Source organism: Calypte anna, chromosome 6 (assembly GCF_003957555.1).
Source record: "Calypte anna isolate BGI_N300 chromosome 6, bCalAnn1_v1.p, whole genome shotgun sequence".
Taxonomy (NCBI): Eukaryota; Metazoa; Chordata; class Aves; order Apodiformes; family Trochilidae; genus Calypte; species Calypte anna.
Genome location: NC_044252.1, coordinates 33,106,094 through 33,118,926, shown reverse-complemented (window position 1 = coordinate 33,118,926; position 12,833 = coordinate 33,106,094). Strand labels below are relative to the sequence as shown.

General features: G+C 44.3%; 1 protein-coding gene across 1 annotated transcript in view; it reads left to right on the top strand.

Moving 5' to 3' along the window:
* Window positions 1–2,995: 2,995 nt before the first annotated feature.
* Window positions 2,996–12,833, top strand: part of C6H10orf90 (chromosome 6 C10orf90 homolog) — a 55,002-nt gene continuing 45,164 nt past the window's right edge. Inside the window, exon 1 of the mRNA XM_008491762.2 lies at window positions 2,996–3,139. Coding sequence (XP_008489984.2) covers window positions 3,091–3,139 — 49 coding nt within the window. The 5' untranslated portion in view covers window positions 2,996–3,090. The remainder of the gene's footprint in view (window positions 3,140–12,833) is intronic.

Here is a 12,833-nt window from a genome sequence, read left to right as displayed (position 1 = left end):
AGAAGGAAAAGGCAAAGTAAAAGGAAAAAGAAGAAAAAGGAAAAAGAAGAAAAGGAAAAGGAAAAAGAAGAAAAGGAAAAGAAAGAAGAGGAAAAGGAAAAAGAAGAAAATGAAAGGGAAAAGGAAGAAAAGGAAAAGGAAAAAGAAGAAGAAGAAAAGGAAAAGGAAAGGGAAAAGGAGAAGGAAAAGGCAAAGTAAAAGGAAAAGGAAGAAAAAGAAGAAAAGGAGAAGGAAAAGGAAAAAGAAGAAAAGGAAAAGGAAGAAGAAAAGTAGAGAGATGCTGCTCACGTTGAGGACAGTGAGAACAATACCTTTACTCTTAAACTATTTCAGAAGCTCCATCCCTGTGGTTTTTTTTTTCCTCTGCATTTGCAGGCAAGTTCCAGCCTGGGTTGATAACCCAGTGGCAGTACTTCACAATGCTCTCCAATGAGCAGAAGTAGCTATTAAACTGTCAGCACTGCTAAAAGATGATATTTTGATGGCAATGGATGGGAGCCCCATCTTTCTGCTCATGCTGTTGCTCTCAACCATCATCTGTCACTGACTTGTATCCCTGACACTGGCTGAACAGGTTCTGTGAGTGACAACTGCATCCATCAGGTTTCCAGGCAAAATTCACATAACATCCATAGACAGCTATTCCCTTTCCCTTCCCTGGAGCTCTTGGCTGTACTCATTCCTGCTCACTGCCCACCTGGGGACCTCGAGAGAAGCTGCAGGAGATGCCAACTTCATTGCTGAAGCTGTTCTGCTGTTATTGACATGCAGAACCCCCTTCCACACCTGCAGAACCCCCTTCCACACCTGCAGAGTCCCCTTCCACACCTGCAGAGTCCCCTTCCACACCTGCAGAGTCCCCTTCCACACCTGCAGCCAGAGATATCCCTACACACACACAGAGGGAAGAGCAAATTGGGTCTCTCCACACCCTGCAGGAAAATGTCTCCTAGGACAGAGCACTAGCATCTGTCTGGTTTTTTTCTCCCTTTCTGCCAAACCTTGCACGTCTCCCAAAGGACATTTTCAACATTTAGTGCAGGAATAATGTTATTTCAGGTGAAAACACCATTTTTTTTTTTGCCATAATTGAAAGTCCACAACAGGAGGGGGTGATCTCAGCAGTGATCTCTCCAATAATCCCCATGAGATCCTACCATACCTGCAATCTGGAATAAACAGCAAACTCTCATTTGTGCCAAAATCTAACAGATTGGCACAAGCTCTCCTGACCACAGAAGCTGCTGATCAAAGTCTTAAAAGTTATCCCAACCCATCTACATCAACCAGTGAATAAAGTTGTGTTCAGTCTAGAATAAGAGGATATTAGAGGCAGAAATAAGCCTTACTTTGGAGTTCTCAGGCAAAAGCAAATTATTTCATGTCCTTTTGCTCCAAATTGGTGCTTTTTTCCTGTCTTACCTGGAATGATGAGGAAATGGTGGGAGGAAAAGGAGGTCCACCTGGGTTCTTCTAGAAAGGCTCAGCAGCAAAGGTTATGGGGTCAGCCTAATGTGCATTACACTGTAAAGGTTCTCTGGATGAAATCTTGAAATCACTGCAGAATTGTTTTTACTTGAAACTTTTCCAAAATCCCTGCACACAGCTTATGGGATGATGCATCCCAAGGTGCTGTATGAACTCCACATGAAAAGGGGTTTTTCCATGTCAAAGAATAGGTTTTTATGTTCTCTACATTTAAGTCTTTAAACCTACTCTGAGTCCAGCAACTTTTTTGTTGTTTGTTTGGCAAAAGTGGATCTTTTAGAAAGGCATCTGGGAAATGCAGAGGTCACTGGTGTACTCAGTAGATTTTTGTAGCCAGTAATCACCTTCTCTGTTAGAAATATGCACCTCAGGAGCACTTCTAGCTGAGTTATTTTCCCCTTGTAAAGCCCTTTGGACACTGCAGCCAACTCTCAATAGCCTTTTTTGAGTGCAAACCAGCTGGAATCACATATTTTTAAGACCCATTTCTTCAGTGCAAATAATTTCTGGGGTTATTTTCTACACTCTCTTATTTGCCAGTGTCCTATTTAGAATGTGGATACTTAAAAAAATACAATATCCCAGAGCTTTTCTTAGCAGGATCAGATAGAATGGTAAAATCTGTGGTTAAACACCCCAATAATGCATTCTGTAACCACATGCAAAGGATTGTTATAAACCCTTTATTATGTTCAGTCATTAATGATCAAGTCATCAGAATTATGATTTTTTTTCTGTTATTACAGATTTTTAGTGCTAAACATCAAGGGAGGGAATGGTACCACTGCTAATTACTTAAAACCCTTTAACTAGAAATATCCCAAACAGCTTTCAAACCCATTTTTTGCAAGTCATACTGCCCTGTATGGCTATCTTTTAAGAAGTAGATGATAACCTTATTTTTTTCCACTGCAAGTTTCTGCCCTTCCCCTCCCACCACCCCCCCCTTAGGAGGCAAACACAGTGGGAGCCAGGTCTTAGATATTTGGCATCCCAAGAGGTCATTCCAAAAATCTCCTTGAAACCAGGAGTGAGGAGCAGACTTGGAGCCCTTTTCCCTTTCTCCTTTCCTGGAAGAAGCCCTGGGAACCCAAGAGCCCCCACTTCAATATTTAAGGCAAGAAAATGCAACATTCATGTGCTGTAGCCAGATATCATTGCTGGAGCCCCACCAGGACAAGGATGCACGACTGGATTTAAATATTCCGGCCCTCAAACCCGCGTTTAGAGACACAAATCCTAACCAATCAGCCTCAATAAATCAGCAGGCCCAGGTTTTAGCATCCCAGATAACCCTCATTAATCCCGCGCAGCTTTTCCTGAAGACAAAGGACCAAATGAATCGCTCCATCCCAGCTGCCCGCGCCGCATGCTAATGGGAGGAGGTGGAAAACATGAATTATTCATCAGCTGGCAGCCCCGAGGAGGCAGATCCTGGCTTGTCCTCTTCCCTGGGCAACAAGTGGTGTGGCTAAGGGACCGAAAATGCCCTGGGGAGAGGGACCCGCTCCGTGCCTCCCCTGCGCCAGACACGCTCGGGTGGATTTTCAGGTTAAACCCGGTGCAAAATGGACCCGAGGAGCTCGGTCGTTTGTGACTCAGATGTACTTGAGCATAAACTACTCCTCTTGGAAGGCAGCGGGTTGTTTCGGTAAGTTTTGGGTTGTTTCGGTGAGTTTGGGGCGACTCGGGATGGTTTCTGACTCCGCTCTCAGCTCTTCCCAGCTGGCATGGAGGGATATGCAGCGTTTTCCCAGGTTTTCTAAAAGCAGTCCGCGTTTTTTTTTTTACTTTAAAAAAGGCTTAAAGAAGCCGAAAAGGGCGTGCAATATCTTTAGAAAATAGTTAAACAGGATCCCCAGAACTAACCCTAAAATTAAGCTCCAGCCTTCTCAGACTAACTTGGGTTATTTACACTTTCTGATCCCTGTAGCCCGCTCCTAAAACAAAGCATAATTATGATCCAAGCCTGATTCCTTGCAACCCAAACTGAGACTGATGTAATCCAGTGTCAAACTGAATTACAGCCTGTGTTGTTTTACAGTGAAAGGCTGTCTGTTGGGCTTTTTTTCCAAAGAAATGCTGGTTCCCCCTTGTCCCTTGTGCTGTTGTTCTTGATTCAGCTGAACACATTTGTGATTGGGTTGAGAGCAGCAACTGAGACCTGCACAGCATTCTTACCATGCTAATTATTTTATCATTAAATAGTTGAAAACACTTGGCAAGTTTCTCAGTTTTTCTAAGGATAAGAAGGAGATGTATTTTCTGTGTAAAGCAAATAGCAGGGCTGAACTGAGGCTGGATTTACCACTTCTTTATAATGTGAAAAGAATCAAAATGTTTTCCCTCGTTATTACTTATCAGTATTCCTGCCTGTAATATTTGTTTCAATTGTTTCTCTGGTTTTGGTTATTTTCCAGTAGTGATATCTGTCAGCATTGCCTGAGAGCTCTCAGGTAACTCCCTGCTTGGAACAGTTTAAAAAATTTATATAAATAATCAGCTCCCAAGAGCAGAGGCCAAGGATAGGAGGATGAATGTGAAATTAATCCTGAGAAAGTTCTGATTGTGGCTAACAAGCTCTCTTTTATTTGCTTGTCCTTAATTACACAGTCCAAATTCTGCTGCCTCTACTTTATTTTCTTTGGTTTGATCATAAAAGCATTTTATTTGACATTTCAGATCTTGAAGGGATAAAAGCACTGCATAATGATACCTGGTCCTAACAGTAATTAAATGCCCTGTGTTTTAAGGGAAAAGCAACAAGAGGTGAAAATAGGGATATGTAAATAAGAGGAGGTATGCAAACAATGGATGTAATCCTGCACTCCCTAATCATGGGAGTAATCCTCAGCCACGTAACTAATCCTGGTGGTTTCAGTAGACTCACATCAGGAGGTGCTGTAGCATGAGGCCAATGTTTTTCAAGGAGATAACAGCTTCAGTTCTTACCTGTTGTTTCTTCCTGCCATGGAATTTAAGGAACAGTTTTTTCCTTGATGTGTTTGGATTTGTTCATGATAACGTGAAAGGAAAGCTTCCCAAATGTCTTTGGGGATTTTAAAAGAGGGAAAACCAGAATAATGTATTTGATGTGTCAGGAAGAAGGCCCAAAGCCCACATCTTTAGTGGGGGATAGCACTCCTCCCCATGCTGGCTGGTCCATGAGGTGTGACAGACTTTGCTCCTTTTAGCAAAGGATTCAACTTCAGCAAAAAGTCACTGTGACACCTGAGGTCTCCTAAAGTACATCTAGGTCTCCAAAGAAGTCATGTGGATAAATCTTGTTCATCTTTTTGATTTGATTTTGATTTCTGGTAACTTCCTGTGGATATTTAAGTGCTGTTCTTGCCAAAATAACCCCTACACTTATTCTCCCTTGTGAAGAGCATCTTTCTCTAAATGCTGTGGTTGTGGCACCCTCCTCATCAGCCCAACCTGAGCTTTCCCCTCACAGACCCTATAATCCTGCCCTATAACCCAGGGTGGGGTTTGGAAGCACCTGCTTTCCTTTTCCCAGGCCATGCATCTGTTAATGAGGGAAAACTAATTACTTAAAAGCTTTTGGTATAGTGGGGCTGAGAAGTATAAATAATCATGAGCTGTTCTTGGTGCCCTGCAAGCTACCTGCCTGGGTTTGATGCCAGCAGTGGATGTGTTACCCTACAACCACTGCACTCAGTGCTGTGTTTAGATGCCTCCTTTGAGGAAATATTTTCTTGTGAAGGGCCCAAAATAGGAATGAAGTGAAAACTCAGTGAAGGATGGCTCCAGGTGCTACACAAAGCTTACACTTAAATGCAGTTGGTATTAAGTACCTGTTGGCTTTTTGCTGGTTGTATTGAGATATTGGGAATTGATATTGAGAACTGATTGCTCTTTACTCACCTACATGGCAAAGATTTTGGTGTTTTGTATTTGCAGGTGAGGTGTAGTATCCTGTTAGTGTCTATTTTATAGAATCATAGAATGGGCTGGGTTGGAAGGGACCTCAGAGATCATCAAGTCCAACCCTTGATCCACTCCTGCTGCAGTTCCCAGCCCATGGCACTGAGTGCCACATCCAGGCTCTTTTGAAATATCTCCAGACACGGAGAATCCACTACTTCCCTGGGCAGCCCATTCCAATGTCTGATCACCCTCTCCAGAAAGAAATTCTTTCTCATCTCCAACCTAAACCTCCCCTGGCACAACTTGAGACCCTGCCCTCTTGTCTTGCTGAGAGTTGCCTGGGAAAAGAGCCCAACCCCCCCCTGGCTCCAACCTCCTTTCAGGGAGTTGCAGAGAGTGATGAGGTCTCCCCTGAGCCTCCTCTTCTCCAGCCTCAACACCCCCAGCTCCCTCAGCCTCTCCTCATAGGATCTGTGCTCGAGTCCCTTCACCAGCCGAGTTGCCTCCTTTGGACCTGCTCCAGCACCTCAATCTCCTTCCTAAACTGGGGGGCCCAGAACTGGACACAGGACTCAAGCTGTGGCCTCCCCAGAGCTGAGCACAGGGGCAGAATCCCTTCCCTGGACCTGCTGGCCACGCTGCTCCTGAGTCAGCCCAGGATGCCATTGGCCTTCTTGGCCACCTGGGCACACTGCTGGCTCCTGTTCAGCTTCCTGGCAATCCAGACTCCCAGGTCCCTTTCTGCCACTCTGTGCCCAGCCTGGAGCTCCCCATGGGTTGTTGTGTTGAACCTCATCCCGTTGGGATCATCCCAACTCTCCAGTCTGTCCAGGTCCCTCTGCAGAGCCCTCCTGCCTTCCAGCTGATCCACACTCCCCCCAGCTTAGTGTCGTCTGTGAATTTGCTGATGATGGACTCAATCCCCTCATCTAAATCATCAATGAAGATATTGAACAGCACTGGGCCCAACACTGATCCCTGGGGGACACCACTAGTGACCGGCCGCCATTTTGATGCAGCCCCGTTCAGCACCACTCTCTGGGCCCGGCTGTCCAGCCAGTTCCTAACCCAGCACAGGGTGCTTTGCACAGAGATACCACACAGATGCAGTTTAATGCTGAGGCTCCATGGCCCTTCTGGTCAGCAGAATGCTGGAGGCAGATAAAATCACAGAATCACAGCATTGTTTTGGTTGGAAAAGACCTTTAAGATCATTGAGCCCAAGCATTAACCCAGCACTGCCACAGCCACTGCTAAACCATGTCCTTTACCACATCTACAAGGTTTTTAAACCCCTCCAGGGATGGGGACTGTGAAGTTCTTTATAATTCAACAAGCAGCTATTTATTTATTTTTTTTCTAGCATATCCTTCTGGCAAGGGCCAGAAGTCAGGTGCCCATTTTAATGTTTATGACCTTTTGTGAACTTTAGAACACATGCAGATTTATTGAAAAATCTTTAAATCTTGGCCCCCAAAATTTGCTCTAGAGTGGTTCAGCTCCTTTTGTATCAAAACTCCTGTGCTTGGCAACTTGGAGCAGCCTGGGTATCCAGTCAAACCCTGCCCAGTAAGAGGTGTTTCCTGTCATCACTGATGTGTCACTCTTATGTGACCCCCTGCAACTGACATCAGATATTTATAACTGTCACTTATTTCTGTCTGATGATCTCCTGAAACCTGGGAAGAGTCCAGAAGGGTCCCTGACTCAGCCTTAACCATGGAGAGCAAGAGCTTTGTGTGCAAAGTTACCTTGCTGTCTCCTAGGAGCTCCCTGTTGCTGAGATGTTTTGACTGGTGATGGGTCTGAGCCTTCATGTCCCTCTGCCCTTCTGAGACACCTGCACAGCTGGAGAGGTCATGGTGCAAGCTGTTGCCATTCACAATAGGTCTCCCTCCAACCCTGATGGAGTAGCAGTATTAAACACCAGCCAGGCAGGCTGGCAGCAAATCTTGTGGCTTTTTTTTTTTTTTTTTTTTTAATTTGGTTGGAACCAGAAGTGCTGAGGTACTAACAGGCTGACCCCTGTTCTTACCTCTGCTGTCAGACTGCTTCCAAAGAATGTTTATCAATGTGGTGATAGGCACTTTATATATATAAATATATATAAAAAAAAAAGCTCCCCTGCAAAGTCTTACAGGAAGCAAGTGCTTTTTTTCCTGTGGAGTCACTTTTTTTTCTTTTTTTTTCCCAAACAGATCACTTTTGAGGCTAATTTATACTGAAAGCAAGGTTTAATCAAGAGCTGGCTCTCACTTTGCTGAAATCTCACTCAACCATCTTTTTGGTTGTGTGACTGAGAGTGAGGCACCTGCTAAACTGAAGGCAGGTGCTCACCTTTGTTAATGATCATCATAGAATTGTTTTGCTTGGAAAAGACCTTTAAGATCACCAAGTCCAACCATGGGTTTGTTTAACATATAGTTATATACTGGGCAGTACTGCCAAACCAGAAGAGCAGCCTGCAAGGAGGCTCCATGCAAACCTTGCAGGCAACAGCCCAGAATTCCTCAGCCTGATTTTAAGAGAGGAATTGAAGCAATGGGGTTTCATTCTCACTTCCTATATCCAGAGCTGGATGTGGGTAACACACTGTGCCTTGTCACAGAGCATCCCATTGGGTGTGCAGTCTCTTGTACAGCCCTTTCCATATGGAATGTAATGGTTGGATACTGAACTTAATGGGAGGAAAGAAAAAGCTGTGGAACTGAGTGGACATGGGAAATGGTGAAGTGCTGCTCCAGTAGCTTTAGGAGGTTGCTATGGTTTCTTTTATAAAACTCTTCCAGCCACAGAAATGGCTCCTGGAAGTCCTGGTGTCTGTAGGTGTCCATGCAGCACCAGTTTCCCATCCTCTCCTCCCCATCAAGTTCTCATCCTGCAGACTGCCCGGTGCCTTTGCTTGGTAAAAGCATTGCTGGAACACCCAAACTCTTGTTTTCCTGCTATATCCTCTTTTTATTATCTCATTTTTCTCCATTTCTCAGTGCTGAAATTTTGTAGGGCAAATATTGCTTGGGATTTTTTCTTCTTTTTTTTTTTTTTTCTTTGTCTGCACAGTGCCTGGAACAACAGCTCATGACCTAGTTCTGTCTTTTAATTGCTACTGCAATATGAATTTTAATTCCAACTGGAATCCAGATGTATTGAAGATATGCAGCACATGTCAGGGCCAATGCCATGTATCTCACAGGCCAGACTTTCCAGCCCTTTGAATTCAGGGAGCCTTTAACATCTCTGAAAAAAAACAAAACAAAGCAAAACACACCAAAAAAATCCCTTCACAAACTGAATCCATCATCATGCATTTCCCTGTTGCCTGGTGGTGGGAAATGGAGATAATTATTAATGCAATATTACCATTTAGATTTTCTTTTACAGCTTAGTTTGTTTTCCTGGTCTCTCCTAGAGACCCTGTGAACCTGGCCATGGGGACTGACAATCTCTAGGAGTCCCTCTCTGCTTCTAGACACCTCATATTTTTTGCTGCTTTTCATTTTTGGTGATTTATGGGGATTGGTGGTAGAAGATGAGTGGGTCATCAAGAACTGAAGGTGATCCATCTGGTGGGGATCAGAACTTGATGAACAAGGTGTTCAATTTAGTTCTGAAAGAATACATTTTTTGGAACATTGTAAAGTTTGGTCAGAAAAAAACTCTTTCTTTACTTCCCTGGGCTTGAGAAGAACCACTGGGTATGTTTCCTGCATTCTGAGCATCTCTGAGATTTCCTCTATCTGGTGAGATTTAGCTTTTGGATTTAGCTAAGATTCCCCTCTTTTGCTCCACTGAAACGGGTAGCAAAGGCAAGTTATCAATATGTCTTCTCTGAGTGCTTCAGAAAGGGCTTAGTTTTAATCTTTCTATGATTGTAGCTTCTGGAAAACACTGGAATCCTTTGGGAGGAAAAAAAAAAAGCATCTATAAAAACATAAGCTGTTTTAGGTTAGATTAGATCTTGAAATGCTGGGAGTCGTGAGTATTCAGCCAGCAGAGAAGCTTAAATGTTGAGATTAAACTGTAAAATGGGAGAAAACCAGAAGTTTCTGGTGGAAACATAACCCTGTCCTACCCAAGGGAAGGTGAATGGGGAAGGAACATTCCTTCCTGACAGCATCCTTCGTAAGTGTTTGCCCAATCCTGGTGCTTTCTTGCCACTCAACCAAGCAAGGATTTTAAAGCACAGCTGCTTTGAATTGTTATCCCAGTGGTATATTACAGATAAAATATATTATCCAAGTTGTTCTCACAGTAGATACAATGTTACTGCTTTCTATTATTAATGATATTTGATGTACTATATAACTATATTTCATGAGCTAAGTTAAATGTATTTCTGGCCAAGGATATAGTAGGAAGGAAAGAAAACTCCCTTCTTGAAGAAATGACTCATAGCAGGATGACAAAAAAAAGAAAAAAAAAGGTAGTAAAGTCTTGAGAAACAAAAAAATTTAGTACATAAATCCTGAAGATGTCCCAAAAGCTGTGGAGCCTTGGAGCTGAATTTTCAGATTCAGCTGAATTCAGATTACAAACCAGCAACTTAGCCATAAAATAAATCTCTTTAAAAGGAAACTTTATCACCTACAAACCTTTTAGAACAACAAACTGATTTAAAGGTTGGGAATAAGATAGCAGAAAGAACCTTCCGTGTTCCAAGGATGTGTACTTGTGTGTTTGGGAAAATCATCTCCTGTTCCTCACCTAAAGAGCAAACTTCAGCTGTGACCCAGGGAGCATCCCAGCTCCCAGCATCCTTGTGTTATCTCCTTGATACCCACATCCTGGTGGCAACCAGAGATCATTCAATAAGGTTTGATCTTCCCTTTGCATTCCAGGAGGAGGCAGGAGGCCACTGCTGTTGGCCAGCAACCCCCCTTGGGCTCTCCCCTCAATTTTGGGTGCTTGATGGCAATTTCCATGCTGCCCAAACCCCTTCTTGGCAGCAGCCTGAGCCTGAGCTCTGCAGCTGAGCTCCTGGCAATGGTTTTTATGTCTCTTCTCCTGGGGGAGGTGTTGGCTGGGTTGGTGATTTGGATGTGGGAGGAGGAGGTGGGAGCTGAAGACAACTGCAGATCCCTTTTCTCTTCCAGGTGGAGAGATAAAAGGGCTTGGAAATGGGTCTCTGAGCCCTCTTCCATAAAACCAGGGGGTTTGTTCTTGCCTGGGGCTGTCATTAGTTTAATTAGTCTTGGACTGGATTCCTCAGCAGAAAATGGGAACTGGATTAAGGAATTCATGGATTGGCATGGAAGGCAGATAACAGAGTCCTCAGGGGGTGCCAGCCATAGAGAGAGGTTTACCTCTGATCCCTCAGATTTATGCTATGACATGTATGGGATGGAATTCTTCATCTGGTCCATTCTGGTCACCTGTCCATTGGAGTTCTCCCCACAAGAGGGTGGCAGCTGTGACCCCTTCCCTCCCCTGTCACTCCTGGCACAGAAGCAGCTTAGAAGAACCAAGCAGTGACCTTGGTTTCTATTGGAATAAGTGTGAGCAAGAGCCTTTTTCCAGCTATAAACATGGAGCATCAAGAGTCCTAGAAGTAGATGTGGACTGAGAAACATGCTGTTCATTTCCAAGAGAGATTTAACTGAAAAGTAGTATTCCTGAAGGAAAATTTGTTCTGTCCAGGCTCAGGGGCTCATCAAGGAGCTGTGAACTGGGCCCCCTCTTTCAGAGCCTCTGTTCCTTGGTGGGGTGAGCCTGGGACCCCAGAAATTGTGTTGTCCCCTGCAAACCTCTCCCTGGGAGAGGGAAAGGGAAAGGGAATGTCCAGGGGATGCATGCGGGAAGCATCCAAGGGAAGGGGGCTGAACATGGGGCTGATGGGCTAAAGAGAGCTAAAGAGCTGTTTTGGTGGCTCCTTCCAGCAGCTCCTCCAGCTAAAGGGGAGAAACCTGAGGAATAACTCTTGGAGTTGCAAGGATCCTTGTGCTGTGCTCTGTGTTTTCCTGGCTGGTGACTCAAGTCCTGCTCTGGGAGCACCAGCTGAGGGAAGAGTGAGCAAACAGTGGGGATTTTTTGTGCTGGGAATGCCTTGCCAAGCCTTCCAGCCAGTAGATGATCACAGCAGGTTATTACCTAATAATTTAGTCTTAATCATTTCTGCTCATTTACTGCCTGGGTCTCCTGTGAGCTGCTCTGCCTCTTCCTCCCATCCCAATTCTGCTTTTGGTTGCTTTTTGGTTTGTTTCTTTCTGCTCCTCAGGTAGCAACTGGTTGGAGCTTGTTTTCAGAACCCAGCACTAACATTTCCTGAGCCAATTCATTCCTGAATTTGTTGTGGTTGTGATGTCTGACACCTCCTGCTCGTGCAAAGCTTTCCCTGGGCTTCAGCATCTCTCTGCAGTTTGTGATTCTTGCACAGAGTCTGAATCAGGACTCCCAGAATTTGAGAACACTGCAGGCTGATTCCTCCAGGGAATCTGAATACATCCAGCAAAACCATGTAGAGCCAGTGGTCAGATACAATTGCTAAGGATGTCAGAGCCACAGAATCCTTCCTTGACTCTCACATTCCTGGAGCCCCATCTTTCCCATCACTGATTCCAGCAGGAATCTCCCAGTTGCTGGGGGATGGAAGTTTTCACTGCCCTTACATAGGAAATATTTTTAGCCTGGAGAGGAGAATTACCCAGGCTGTTTTCTGGTTAATATTTGCTGTATCAAAATGGAAGGACCGAGGAGCAAATCCCTAGAGGCCAGGTTTGATACAGGTACTCTCCAGGCATTCCAAATATTACTTGACTCTGTGTCTGAATTTAACTGGAGCTCTGACAATTGCAGCCTGTTCCAGTTCTACTCCTGACTCAATTACTGAGCCTCATGCTTCTCATTACATTACCATTGCTGTAAATAAAGTCAAGTTCATTCTCCTTTTTCTTTACTATTCTAAGGGGGGGGGGGGGGAACACCCTATGATTTCTACCAACTAGCACTGAATTGAGCCCTAGCCTCAGAGAAACTCTTGGTTAGATTTGCATTAAATATTTTTTCAGCCAAATTGCAGTTGTCAATGCAATGAATGCTAAGTAAATGCTAAAAATAACAAATAGACCTAAACAACTGAAGTCTCCTTAAATTTTCTCTGCTGACAACCAGTAGTAACCACAGTGCTTTGGCACTCACTGGATTGGGTTTAGAGCTACTGTATCTTCCATAATCAATTCTTTTCCTGGTACTTGGTTTCCTTTTTGCCTCTTCTTGCATGCTGAAAAGGTGTTTGCATTGAGCTGTGTGTGACTCTTGGTCTTTTTCCTGAGTGGTGAGTTGATTGCAACTCAATAATATTTGAGTAGTTCTTGCACTTCAGGTCTGTAGTGTTCTGCTGAACTGTGCCCAGCTCTGGGACTCGTTTAATGTGGGTGTCAGGCAGGTTCCACTTCCAATAGAAGTGTTTTCCTTCTCTTTGTTCCTCTCCTTTCCCACCTGGGGCTGGACAGGCTGAT